The 15,051-nt window shown below is 37.9% G+C and overlaps 1 protein-coding gene across 1 annotated transcript in view; it reads left to right on the forward strand.

Moving 5' to 3' along the window:
* The window catches only part of Dyrk4 (dual specificity tyrosine phosphorylation regulated kinase 4), a 51,662-nt gene extending 37,601 nt beyond the window's left edge, over window positions 1-14,061 (forward strand). Inside the window, exons 11-16 of the mRNA XM_076855287.1 lie at window positions 1,667-1,748; window positions 3,872-4,044; window positions 6,256-6,316; window positions 10,571-10,700; window positions 12,940-13,115; window positions 13,820-14,061. Of these exons, the coding sequence (XP_076711402.1) occupies window positions 1,667-1,748; window positions 3,872-4,044; window positions 6,256-6,316; window positions 10,571-10,700; window positions 12,940-13,115; window positions 13,820-14,061 (864 nt within the window). The remainder of the gene's footprint in view (window positions 1-1,666; window positions 1,749-3,871; window positions 4,045-6,255; window positions 6,317-10,570; window positions 10,701-12,939; window positions 13,116-13,819) is intronic.
* Window positions 14,062-15,051: the final 990 nt, after the last annotated feature.

Raw genomic sequence — 15,051 nt, forward strand, 5'->3', positions numbered from 1 at the left:
CTAAGGACAAAATGTGAGGAACACTCGTTCCAAAAATATCCCTTAAGTTCCTTACTCCCTTCTCTGCACCCCCAAACATGATTTAATTTTTTTAAACTGTAACTCATAAATAAAATTGAGGATATTTTTGTAACTTAATATTGTAAAGATATGGAAGGACATTGCTTTGTTCTCCATTTCTAAATTCCTAACCTTTAGCTTTGCAATTCCAAAGATTCACAATGCCCATGGTTCTTGGGCTTAGGGAAGTGACTTTCACCAAGGAAATCTGTAAGACACTTAATGGCTAAAATATCAAGTAACAGATTTCCTTGACAAGTAGATCAAGTAGACCAAATATGTGCATCCCTTTGGAAAACATGCACACAACCAGCAGGGTATTTTGTGAGTATTTATTAAAGAATCAGGGAATTATTCTTATGAACTTCATGGTTAGTATGGATGAGCTATGATAGCTCATTGCATTTGTCCCTTCCCTGGACTTCTTTCTACCAAAAAGGTGGGAGATGAGAGGGTATGGTAGTCAGCTTTTGGTCCCTGTGACAAAATACCTGAGATAAACTACTTACAAAGAGGAAAGGTTTGTTTTGGATCACAGTTTCAGAGGTTTCACTCCATGGTTGAATGGCTTCAACCATGTGATGAGGCAGAACATGACATTAGGAGTTCATGGCAGAGCAAAGCTGTTACCTCATGCATCTAGGAACCAAAGAGAGAGACAGGGTCCCTGCCCCAATATCCCCTTCAAAGCACAACCTCAGTGACCTAACTTCCTCCAACTAGTTCCAGCTCTTAAAGGACCTACCACCTCTCCACAGTGCCATAGGCTGATGACTAAGCCTTCCACACAGCAAACTTTGGGCTTTTATCATAACAAAGGGCCAGCCCCATCTAGTGAAGGGGTCTTTTTTCCATTGGGCTAGAGACACACTAGAAATTCTTTTGAGATTTCTGCTAATTATCCTCCTTGCATTAACACAAACATTCTTTAGAAAAGATACTGTGGAGTAAATTTGGATTTTTAGTTTTGGCACCAGAGGCTTCGTATGTGCCATGTTATGTACTCAGCAAGCAATCACATGATCCATTCATCTGACAGTGAGATCCTTGAGGCACAAAGTAGGACTTTAATCTTCCAACCTCAGCCAGTGCTGAAAGGAGAGCCCAGAAGCTCAACCTTGTCATTTTATGGGTTCCCCAAAGTCAGTGTGAGACACACACAAACCTCAATCTAACTTATTTATTTATTTACTTATTTATTTGTTTGTTTGTTTGTTTGTTTGTTTGTTTATGTTCTTTATTATCATAATGGTAGGTCTACAGGGGCATTAAACCAATTCAGTGACATTTGTAAGGCAAGTAAGGCACAGAACTGGGTGTGGTAGAAGATATTAATAAACCCACCATCTTCAGGAGTTACATAATCAATATGGGGAAAGGTACATGCAAAACAGTGAATAATGAATCCAAAGAAGATGTAGACTACAAGTCAATGGGAAATAAGAGCAGGAGAGTACAATGGAATGTGGAGAAGATGCCAGAGGAGGAGTTCAAAGGTGGTCAGATTTGAACTAGGCCCTGTAGGGGTGAGCATTTAAGTAAGTGGAGCACCTTGGACAGCATTAATTTTTATAAACTTGACCTGTCTTTTTTCTCTTTGTGCTAGGAAAATATAGTGCTATACCAAAAGGGCCAAATTGCAGTTAAAGTTATTGACTTTGGGTCCAGTTGTTATGAGCACCAGAAAGGTAGGTTCCCCACTGAGTTCTCCCATTGCAATTTCTCTCCATTTACACACAAGACTACCTGGGTTCCAATCTAGGATCAGCCATCCAGGGTTACTAGTATGATTTTGAACAAGGTGTTTCACTTCTCTGAGCCTAAGTTTCCATGTCTATAAAATGAGAAATTAGATTCATATACCATAGAGGCTCTTTAAAGATCTTATATTCTGTGGACACGAAGTTACAAATAAACATTGGGTCACAAAACTCACTACATGTGTATCAGAAACACCTTGGGGCTTTGAAAAATTATAGTTTCCAAGGCCTCACCCTATTAAATTTCTGGAGAGTGCACAGGAGTTTGCACTTTAGAAAACAGCCATTCTAATGTTTGGGATTTACTGTCCTAGATTCTCTAGGCTTTGTACTTTTTTTCCAAACTAGAATGCAGGAAGTAGCCCTGGAGCACATTTGCATCAACCTTTATTGGATTTGATTTAAGTTCAATTAACTTGACTTCTGTCAAGACTGATGTAGAAAACATGTACCATTCAACAAATGTCTATTTTCTGGTATATATCATTTGCTGGTTTGGGTACCAAAACCAAAACATGAAATATTACCTGTCCTGGGTTGCTTATGTATAATGTAAGAGACAGAAATATTAAAAAAAAGTAAAATAAAATAGGTAGAATGATTAGGAAGATACACAGGCTCTATTAAGGGCACACACACAAAAAGACTTTGGGACCAGCCTTCCTGGTGTCAGAATGTGTCAGAGGGAACCCTCTGAGGCTGCAGAAAGGACTATGGGATAGGTATTCCCAAATAGTCTGCAGAACCACTTTGGAGGACCTATCTCCTTAATATATTTTTCCATATGGATCCTATAAGAATTCCATCCAGAAAACAATGCTCCCCAAAAAGAACTTGTATGTTTACTCTTTTTAGATATTGACAACTGTATTAACCTATTAGTTGCTATTTATCTTGGGCTGCCAGGATGCTCAGAACTGAGTTTGCAATTACTGTATTCTTGCTTTCTGACAGTAACTTCCTCCTTTATATTTCTCCTGACTTTCCTTTTATCTTTGACTATAAGGCAGTATGGAGTATGGATACTGGAATTAGACTTCCTGGTTTCAATTCCCAGCTTTGTTCACTGGAAGCTGAATGACCTTGACAATTCATTTAACCTCAGTTTTCTTATCTTTAAAATTGAGACAAAAATAGTACCTGCTTCATAGGGCTTTTGTAAGGATTGAAAGAATTCATCTACATAAAGCACTTGGGATAGTGCCTGGCACATGCTAAGCACCACACAAGTGCCATTAAATTCATGATTTAAAGTACCCTATATATATGAACTTGGCATAGTACTCAAATTCATTTTGGAAAAGGCATGGTATAAAAGTTGTTTTTAATCAAACATTTATTTTAAGTTAAAGAATTATTACATTCTTATAACCAATCTAAACATTAAAGAAGTGATTATAGCCCCTCTCAATCCAGGAGATCACAACATAGGAAAAATCAAAATGTTCCATTTCCCTGGCTTTAGATTCCTTATCTATAAAATTTAGGCCCCCTACAATATAATCTTCTTTCTATCTTTATTTGCTGAGATTTTTGTTGAGCTTTTCTTTTAGTACTTCATTATACAATATATATATAATATATTGAATAGACATTGAATTTAAATTTTGCATTTTGTACACTTCCAATTCTGATATGTTTCCCCCAGTGCCAAATCACAATACTGTCAGAAATTATCTTTCCAAAGCTCACCTGACAGTTTGAAAACTTAGTTTATATTAGTTTTATGGTTTGTTTCTTTAAAAACTTGTCTAACATAAAATGTTTTAAAGTACCCTGCTTTAATTTGCTCAGAATAATGCCTACTTTGGAGTTCCTTATCAATAAAGTGGGGATAATAGCACCTTCATTTATCATCAGGTTGTTGTGAGGATTTGTTGATGTTTTGTTTTTGATGTTACTTTCATCTTGCAGGGCTCAATAGGATAAGAAGGTGGGGATAGGGGGATTCTAAATTATCTGCCATCTTCAATTGCCAAACTATCCTGGAGAGGGGGCCCTGGAGAGAAAGCCAGCTTTCCCACATCAGATTTCTCTTTTTGCCCTAATAGTATACACCTATATCCAAAGCCGGTTCTACCGATCCCCTGAAGTGATTCTGGGTCACCCCTACGATATGGCCATTGATATGTGGAGCTTGGGCTGCATCTTGGCAGAGCTGTATACGGGTTACCCTCTGTTCCCAGGGGAGAATGAGGTGGAGCAGCTGGCCTGCATCATGGAGGTGAGGAGGAAGGCCTGCTTGCTTGATGTCCTTGGATGGCTTCAGTCCTGACATGGGGCTACATCAGACTCATCAAGGGCAGTGGCCTGCATACTATTTTTTTTACCTTTGGTCAAAGTTTCCCTAAAAGTGTTTTTGAAGTTACATACTTCTTGTACATTTTTGAGAACTAACATTTTTTATTATAAATTTACATAGTTTCAAAGGATGCCATTTCCCCCTTAATGTAAATTGTGACATTTAAAAATAAAACTGTTAAAGCAATCTTTCAAATATATCCAAAAGAATTTTAAAAAAAAGAGTGACCTAATACCCACCAAAATCTACCTTTAAGAGGACATGAATAAGTTCTTTAACAGTTGTACCTTTCTTTAACTCTTTTTCCTCCTTGAATGAACTTTTTAAATTCTACCTCATATATAGAATTTTATTCTAATTTAATATAGCTTTATTTTTAAATATATCAATCACTATAACTTCAAATTTTTATTATCATAAGCTCCATGTGTAGAATTTTTTTCTCAAGAGATCACTAAAATAGAACTAGTGCATAAATTAAGATAATTAGTAGGCATAAAATGTGAAATTTTACTTCACATTGTATACACCTCTTAGAAGAATGAATGGAGCTGAGTTTTCTCTTTTTCCCATTAATTTTTATACCTGTAAGCGAACATTACTTCTTTTTTTTTAAAAAAAAATTTTAGTTGTTGATAGACCTATATTTTATTTATTTATATGTGGTGCTGAGAATTGAACTCAGTGCCTCACACATGCTAGGCAAGTGCTCTACCACTGAGCTACAAACCCAGCCCCAACATTACTTCTTGCTACAATGAACAAGCTCAGGACCAGGCCATTACAATACATTGATTCCAAATATGTGAGCCCAAGAAGGAAACCTGTTCTAGTTATGTTGCCTCATTCTGTGACTTTTTTTGAATTCTGTTTAACAATTGAACAATTGAACAATCTATCATCAGAAATTATTTTTATCAACCTATCAGCTGAAACAAATAATTGGAAATTATCTGACAAAAAATAGGTAGCGTTCAGTAATGACTTTTGCTCTTTTAACCTGGGAGGACTATTTCCCAGTAAAAAGGCTTTACTAAGACTCATCACAGGATTATTAATCACATCTCATTTTTTTCAATGAAGTTTTCTTGTAGAGCTAAATTAGACAAAATGGAGAAAATAACTAAAAATTTGAAAAATTCAAATTTAAGGATTTTCCTAGTAAATTGATAAAAGTTTGACTGTGAATCTCTCTAAATCAAAAGCTAAATTTCTGTCTTCTAGATTGTCTCAAAGTTAATCAGTGACACATGCCTTTGAGAAGTATTAAATATAGATGGTTTCATTTGTTGTTTGAAACTAAAAATAAAATATTAAAATAATTTAGATGAAAATATCTAGAAATTATAACTATGGTGGAATCAATACTGGCCTGGGAGTTAGTAAATTTGGGGTCTAGCCCTTGTTCTGACTTTTTGGCAAGTCATTTCCCACTCTGGACTGGAAAATGAGAGGGTCAGACCAGATGACTTCTAAGGTTAGTAATGATTTTATGAAATATCCCTGAACCATTCCTGCTTCTAATACCAAGGTGAACGGGGCATCTGGCTTGAGCTTCCCACTGCCCCAGGACTGACTCAGTTTCCCCTTGATATCTGTAGGGTTGAGGAGCAGGAAGGCAGGATTGTGCATGGATTATGGCCAGAAACCTAGGGCTGAGAGCAACCCATAAATTTCTTTATCTGTACACCCCTATAAGGTTCAGTAGAGAAAGTGAATAAGTAGGCCTATACTTTTCTTTTCAAGAAGGAATTTATCTTACAAGAAATGCCTTCTCTGTTGATTTGTATCTCTTTTCCCTCCCTTCTCTTCCCAGTGTTCCATGCTGGGGTGTGTCATTCCTAATTCAATGTGATCAGCATGTACTGACATTGAGATCTGGCTGCTATCGAGGTGGCTTGCCTTGTTGGTGCTGATGTCTGTTTAGAATAGCATGTGAATCTTAAGATACTGAGACAGCCCTGGAGACATGAGCTCTGGGTCTGCCATGCTACTGACTTGATGTCATCACTTAATATCCTCAAGTTTTTATCTGTAAAAGGCAAAGTGTGGCCAAAGTCCCACCTAGCTCTTAACAGTCTTTGAATCTGTGACTTCACCAAGAGTGAACCAACTACACTGTGCTTGTTGAAGGTGCTGGGTCTGCCGCCAGCCCGCTTCATTCAGACGGCCTCCAGGAGACAGACGTTCTTTGGTAAGTCCCCAGGTCTAATCTCTTTATCTCATTGTGTCTAATGAGGTGTCACAGGTCTTGAAGGTACTTCCCATACCCTAAATCTCATATTTTGCTTTTCTCCTGTCCCCATACCAAAGGGCAGGATGTGGTTTAGGAGCTTACAGACAATGAAAAGTGGTCCCAGATGGCATGCTGGAGATGAGATGGGTGAAATCACAAGGGGAATGGGTTCTTGGTAATACAAATGCATTGGAGCAGGAGAATGATCAGGTTCCCACTCAGAAGACCTATCAGCAAGTGTTAGAACCTCAGAAGATAATGATCTCCACTCCTAGTTCTCCCTACCTTCCCAAGCAATTTGCTCTCTCAAGCCATGCACTGTGCAGAAATATTGGAGCAGACTTCTCTTAGAGAGTAGTGGGGAATTTCATTGCTATGTTTTATCATTAATGGAACATTATTTTTTATTGCCCCAAATCTTCTAATCCCCAAGACCCTTACTGCCCCAGGTTCACTGTTACTCTGTCATAAAATGGGTAATTAAGGCCTGTCAGAACAATTTTGGTGTAGATGTATTGTTTCTGGTCAATTATGATTGGGTCATGTGTCTGAGTTTTGGGATTCAGTGTTATCTGCAGCCCTGTGCTGCCCCTCTCATCGCAATTCCCAGGCCCTGAATTCTATGATCCTCTGTCTTTCTATGTGAGTGGTGCTGTACACGTTGAACAGATGGAACAACAAGATACCAACTGAGGTAGGGCTTCCAGGACACTGACAAGATAAAGTAAATTCCAGATCTAAATTCTCTCTGAAGAACCACAAAAAGCTTAAGGGGTTCTGAGGCAGAAAAATTCATCTTGGGGTTGTGGCTCAGTGGTAGAGAGCTTGCCTCTAACACATGAGGCACTGGGTTTGATCCCCAGCACCTCATTTAAGGAAAAAAAAAAAAACTAAATAAAGGCATTGTTTCCATTTATAACTAAATATTTTTTAAAAGTCATATTGGCTTTAATGTTATCAACGTGGAGCAAAATCAGACATGAGGGAGAGAAGACTCTACAGACAGGGCCTTCCTGCCATCTGGAATGACATTTTTTAAAAAATATAAATATTGTTTTATTGATTCAATTTTTTAAAATACATGACTGTAGAATTCACTACAATTTTTATTACACATAGAGCACAAGTTTTCATATCTTTGTATATAAAGTATGTTTATGCCAATTCATGTCTTTATACATGTACTTTTTTGTTGTTTGTTTTTTGTTTTGTTTTGATTTTTTGCATGACAATTCTTTTTTTTTCTTTTGCATTTTCTTTTTAAAATTTGTTTTAATTAGTTACACATGACAGTATAATGATCTTGACATATCATACATTTGAATCAGATGGGGTATAATCTCTCATTTTTCTGAGTGTACAGGTTGCAGAATCACATTGACCATGCAGTCACGTATATACCCACAGCAATAATAATGTCTATTTTATTCTGCTGTCCTTCCATTCCCCCTTCCCCTCCCCTCCCCTCCCATCACTTCTCTCTACCCAATCTAATGTGACACACTTCTTTTTTTTTTTTCCCCTCACATTGTCATACATGTATTCTGTATAACGAAGAGGGTCTCTTTCTGGAATGACATTTTTGAAGCTATTGTTGTCAGGTTAGTTCATGGGCTCACACAGGCTATGCCATTCCAGTTTTCCTAGCCCTCCCACTCCCATTTGCACCTGAGAGTGGCCTCAGAATGGGTATGTAAGTCACACATTTCACTTCACAACTTGCCCCATCAATAGGAGAGTCAAAATATTCTCATAGGGGAGCCACGGATAGTTTCATTTATGCTGTCCAGTGTGTACTGATTCAGTATGTGGGGATTATACTGTAGTCTCCTTCTATACCATTTGGTAAAACATCCCAGGCCTGAACCCTATATAGGATTCCTGACCCTTTTTCCTGTTCTCCATGGACTCCCCATGATCCCCAAACTGAAAGCTGAAGGCTCAGCAAGCAGAGATGTTCCATGATCCTTCTTTGTTCAGTAGTGAGGTATCATCCATTCTTAGTTAGTCCCATGCTATTCCAGTGATTAAATCTCTTAAAATATCATCTTTCAATTGTGGATAGAGCTTTGAAGACCTTGCCTCTCTGATCAAGAGTGTGTCCTGGTTGCCACAAAATGGTGTCCACATACTCACCTTTCTTCAGAGCTGTTAGATGGTAGGCAGAAGCTCTAGCTGACTTACTGATAAACATTAAGCAATAAGATTGGTCTTTTGACCCTGTATTATTTTATTGATTCAATTTTTAAAAATACTGTATATACTTTCCCCATCCACCACTTACATTATTCAGTCTTTTGGATTTTTGAAGGATTTGGAGGAAGAACAGTGGGGATATTAATGTTTCTTCCTGCTAGACAAAGTCGTTGGAGAAGAGTCACATCCTAAGCCTTAACACTGACCTCACTGAGATAGCATCATGGTGGTGACTAGAAGGAAGGGACCACAGGGCATCTTGGTGGGGAGATACCAAAAGACGTATGCATGTCCACTTCACAGACTACTTAATCTCTACCGTCAGCACTAGGCTATAGGATGGCAATAGGGTTTTGGTAGCAACATTCACACAGTTTCACTTCCTGTGCAAGAAGAGTCTTTACTCTCCAGTGTTTCCCAAACTTTTCAAATTACAAGAATCATTTGGGCACTTGGCAAAAATGCTAATTCCCAGGATCATTCTCAATGATCTATGAGATAGTAAGTTTGAAGCAGGATCCAAGATTCTGTTTTTGACAACAGCTCCTTATGAGTCTTCTGACAAGGTGCCTATGGTAAATGCTGTGTTCATGTTGGTTCTTGATTTTCCTTTTCTTAGGTTTGGACTGCCAGCAGTTTCTCAGCTCCTAGCCACTCCTAGTTAATACTCCTCATAAGCAGCGAAGTGATGTTGCCTCAAGGATAGCGAGACACTTAGGTGCCCGAGGCAGCAGCAGGAAGAAGATGGAGAGAATGATTAGATATTGGGGAGGCCCAGAGGTGTGAGGAAGACTTTGATGAGAAAAACAATTACTTAAATGTCACTTTAGGAGCTAAGTTGTTTAGAGAACTGGGAGCACAATTCTTCTTTGGTGAACATAATTCTTTGGTCAACAAAAAAGAGCAACATATTTCCCCCAGTCACTTTTATGCATATCAATACAGAGATATCTGTGTGTGTATGTACACACACGCTCATGTACACATTTATGGGAGTTTCCTAGGAATTCAGTAAGAGTGGTTGTCTTTTGGAGGACCTGAAAATTACACTGGTTACAAAAGTAGTAGAACTTTATTATTTACCCTCTAGAATGTGCAAAACATGAACTCCACTGAGTTCTGTGAGAATTCAATAGTGCATATACACATGTGTGTTTGTGCATATACACATTTACCACTTAGGTGCAGACTTACAGGGTATAAGCAATAAGTGGTCAAATTTTCTAAGTATGCACACAAGGATCTGAATGTCAAGGTGAATGATCTTACCTTCATAGCATTGCACAAAATATCCTTGGAAACCTTTGGAGCTATTTTGGGGTCTTCTTTTCAGGGATGACAAACCATACATTGGTGGTTTGTCTCCATTGTAAACTGTGTCTTCAGCAACCAACCAAGTTGGAATATTCCAATTATGGTCAAAATTTTGGTATAAGTGTAAAGGTGTAATGAGGATGATTTGCTTGTATGGTTTGAAAATGGGCCCTGAGAGCATTCTCCTAAAATAGCTTTCTTTGTTGTACCTGTGGATATCCCAAATTTTCACATACTTGGGCTAGTGGGGAAGAAGTGAGGACACAGATAATTTAGAAAGGGACTATATCCTTTTTGTTCAAAGCCATTTTTGACACTTCAGATTATCACTGCCATCACCATTATCATTCATCATCATTATTATCTTGCCTTTGTTTATATTCAACTAAACTATCATTTGATTTGGGGAGAAGTTATGTGAAAGAGGCTCAGAACCTACTAAATAGTAGGAAAAATTGTTTTTAATGTTAATTGCATTCATGGAATAATCGACCTGGGTTATTTCAAAGTGACTGAGTGTGTGTGTGTGTGTGTGTGTGTGTGTGTGTGTATGGGGATGGGTGGGCTAGGGTATGTGTTAAGACAGAAAGTAGAAGAGCTGCAAAGATGACTTCAGGAAGCAGTGTGGTTGAGTGGACAGCTGTGATGTGACCAGTGAATATTTACACCTGGAACTAAATACAGAATATTGTATCTCTAAAGATTCCAAAGGTTTTCCTAAAACTATAACCAACAACAGGGGGAAAAAAAGATACCCGGATTCCAAGGATCTCACGATGGTGCTGAAAACCTATGACACCAGCTTCCTGGACTTTCTCAGAAGGTGTTTGGTGTGAGTTTGTTGGGGTGTCTCTTAAGTACTGGGTTTCCTCTTAAGTACTTGTACTTTTGCATGTGTTTGCTGGTGAAAGTCTAAGACTGGGAGATGGTTATAAAAACATCAATGGTAGAGTTTTGCAGTCTCCAAATTGCTTTCATGTCTGCCTCATGAAACAGTGCTCTCCCCCTACTGTGTGATGATCAGGGCAGATATCTGCTGTATTTTGCAGATATGCAGCTGGGTTCCAAGAGAGATTTGGATTACAGTGTGTGTTAGGATTTGTCATCTTCTTGACCTGAAGCTGCATGCCAGTGAGATTGTAAGCAAATCCTAATGACTTCTGTTTCTTGAATGGAAGGCAACCTCTTCAGTGAGCCTATTATAACCAGTATATACTAGGTTCAGAGCCCCTCTCCATTCCCCTAGGATTCAGTGCCCAAATCCTCTTGCATTAGGGAATTAGAGGACAGGTGAGTTGTAAAACATTTATTATGTACAACTTTTTACAATCTATATGCATATTTTGAATCTTAAAAATTAGGTTTTGTACTTTGATCAAATCACAATGAAAAAGGAGTCACCACACGAAGCACCCAACACAGTGTACAGTTTGTAAGGTTCTTGGAAAATGTTGGCTATTGCTTCTATTTTACTATTAAAGAAGTTTCTCAAGTCCGTCTCCACTGAGTGCAAGTATTAGCTGAGTGCTATTCGACAAGTTATCATTTCTCTCTGGGCCTCAGTTTCCTTTTCTATAAAGTGGGGGCATTCCTAAAGTACCTTCCATCTCTATCAGTTCTACAGTTGTTTAGTTTTAGAAGACCATATCTTTATTATTCTCTCATTATTCCAGTAGAGTAATTTTAGCAAAATACTTCTTTGGCATTTGTGCATTCTGTAATTTAGGTTCTAGCTTAGAGGGAAAACCATTAGATACCACTGAAAATATTTTCATCTATGGGAGTTATACTATTTACTTCTCTGAATAATTGAGATAAGGATTCTGTACCCTATTTTTACCAACATATCCCCCAGCTCCATGCTCGGGCCAGAAACTGCCCAGTGAGACAGGTGAGTTGTCTAGAAACCCAGCCATCCTGAACACAGCTTAGCACAAGAAAAATATTATTTTCTTTTTTAGTGTAAAACATCAATTGCTCACAACTTGTAAGAGATGATTCAAGTTGATGAGGGTCTACTCCCTAATCTATATATTGCTAATCAGCAATTTATGGAGTGAGAGACTAAATTTTTTTAGCTAAAGTCAAATAGGATTAGTAAACATCTAGCTTTATGTGCAGGTTTTATTGGCAGGCTCCAGAAGTCCAGAAGAGGGGAGATGAAGTTTAAGAAGCAGTTCATTTGACAAAAAACTGGGACCTTGAATTGCTCATGCCTTTGAGTCTGGACTAGTAATACCATCTCCCTGCAGTTGGCAGCTATTCATTCCCAGCATGATGGACAATAGCTAGAATTTCCTACCTTGGAAGGTGGCTAGATGGTGGAAAATACTAACTATGACTAATAGTAGTGATGTGTTTTCTGGTAGTTGAGGGACTCTGACATGTAAGATTATTTTATTCTGTAAAATGCTAATGGGTAGAATTAGGACCTGGGTAAAATTCACTGAAAAGTGAGCCAATTTTGGTCCAATAAAAATCAAGAACTTTTAAAGAATCAGAGTTTTTAAAAATTGGAATAGGAGGATCTGTGACTTTACTGCCAAGTTACTGATATTACTTGAGAATGGCTAGGTAATTCTATGTTGGGAATTCTGTCAAATGCATTTTATTACTTTGTTGGAAGTTTGCCTGTATCATATCCAAGTCGCATTATAAATATTAATATTCTAAAATTCTATAATTTCCTTTATGATATATATGGAGGTCCAAATCCCACATCTTGGGAATTGAAATTAAATATCTGTTTCTAATCTTTTTAGCTTATGAAATCCTAATTCCAAATAGGTAAGGTTTTTAAATGATACTTCTTGTAAGAAAATTTCTAGAAATCAAGAAAATTTGAAATTTAATATATTCCCCAGCTCACATACAATTTTTTTTAAAAAAATTTGTTTCTAGTAGTTGTTCTCAGATACTTTTAAATTATTTGATATAATCTTTGTTCTGTGATAATATATTTGAGATTAGGACATATCTCAATGAAAAATATCTTTATTGGGTTCTTAAAATTATTTTAATATTAAGAGAAAATAAAAGAGTAATCCATGCCAGGCTTTGTTGATGTGCAGATGGGAACCTTCTCTTCGTATGACCCCTGATCAGGCCCTCAAGCATGCTTGGATTCATGAGCCACGGAACCTCAAACCACGGCCCAGGCCCCAGTCCCTGAGGAAACCCAATGTCTCTCTTCCTTCTGAGATAAGCAAGAACAAGGTTCAAGAGTATCATCACTCAACCAAAACAGGTATAGCCCTCAGCCAGACAGTCCTCTTCCCATAGTTCAGGGAGTCAGGTTCTTCCAGAGGAAGGTCAATTTCTTTGAACTTAGTCTTGGATAATTTATTTCTGGCTATGACATTATTAGTCTGCCCTTTCTTATTTTGAGAATTTTTCTTTTTCGAGAAACTTGGCTTTTAGCCATAGCCACCCACCCGCCTTATGAGGGATTTTCCATTTTTCTCCCATATTCAATCCCTTTTCTATTCCTTCCCTTTTCTTTCACTGTGTCTGCCTCTTTATGCCCTATAATTACCTTTTGAATTTTTATCAGTGACAAATTCTAGGATTATGCAAATCTTTTATATGTAATATAGCTTAGTGGTTAAGCATAGGCCACTGGTATCAAAGTACTTGGGATGAAATTCTGGCTCTATCACTTACCAGGTGTGGGCTCCTGGATAATTTACTTAACCATGATGCAGATCCATTTGCCTATTTATGAGAATGAGAATAATGCTTATTCTGTAGTGCTGCTGAAAAGATCAAATGAATCAGTAAATGTGAAGTGCTTAGAATGATGCCTGGCACATTAGAATGTGCTTTACAAATGAACTATTTTTATATCATTATAACCACAATTTTCCCCAAATGATTTACAACCTAACAGAAAGTTAGAATATGCAGTCATTCATATTTGAACATCATTCCGTCTTTTCCCTCCTTTGGCAGATGAGACCACCAAAGAGACTGCAGACAAAATAAAAGATGGTGCCACTAAGAATGTTCAGAATTCAGCTGATCAGCAGGGCTCTGAACAGCACACTACTGAGACTGTCCAGCTGCCTCCTCTAGTAGAAGCTCCCAGAAAGCCAGAGGCTGTTACTGAACCAGAGGTGGCCAAACCCTCCACAGAACAAAGTGGCCCAAGCTCCTCCTCTAGTAATACAAACATTTTACCACGTATTGTATGACCCTTGCTGAAGGTTCCTGTGTCCCATTCCTTTCCAGTGATTTGTATTCAAGACAGCACTTATATTGTACAATACTTCAGATTGTTGTTTTTCAATGCATAAAGGTTTGTTTTTAAAAAATCAACTCTCTCTTCACATAGACAATTGGCCCGATTCCTCTTATGAATGATGTGGGTGGATGTCCTTATACCTGAACTCACTCTTTAGCTACGTGTGTGTGTGTGTGTGTGTGTGTGTGTGTGTGTGTGTGTTTTGGGGGGTAGTTTTAGTATCATTAATGGTACTTTAAATAAAATTTTTTTCTTTTTGCCCATGATTGTCAACCTATATCTATCAGAATTTTTGTTTGGAAATAATAAAAACTAAGTTCAAATTAGTTTAAGTAATAAGGGACATTTGTTGTCTTATGTCACTGGGGAATCAGGTGGGGTAGATGCAGTTTCAGGCACAGCTGTATCTAGGAATTCAAATAAGGTCATCAGAGCTCAGATTAACCTTGCTTCTTTTTCCTCTTCTTTCTCTTTCCTTCTTCCTGTTCTTTTTCTCTTCTGCCTTGATTTTCCTATATTTAGCTTCATCCTGATGACTGAAGGCTCATCCCAGAAGTTAAGATGACTACCAACATCCAGTCAAAAGATAGTCTTCCTTGCTGGCAGGGAAGTCTCAAAAATGACTGTATCTCAACTGTATCTGAGAGACTGTGGTCCTCTGTGGTTCTCACCTGGATTATAAGCCCACCTTGTAGTTGTGTTGAAAATGCCATGACTGTTGCTTCTCTAGGAAGGAGTAGGGGGATAAAGTGCTTCCCAAAGGAGGGAAGTTGATTTCATAAGCAGGATATTTTCATTCATCCACCACTCCTCAAATCCAATAAAGTCCACTTATTTCTCTTCTCAGTTCTATCTACATAAACCACAATTTCTGTATGGTTGTATCCCAGGACAAACAAAATATGACATGAAACTTAAGATCATAAACAACATGGAAAAT

This window comes from Callospermophilus lateralis, chromosome 4 (assembly GCF_048772815.1).
Source record: "Callospermophilus lateralis isolate mCalLat2 chromosome 4, mCalLat2.hap1, whole genome shotgun sequence".
NCBI classification, from domain to species: Eukaryota; Metazoa; Chordata; class Mammalia; order Rodentia; family Sciuridae; genus Callospermophilus; species Callospermophilus lateralis.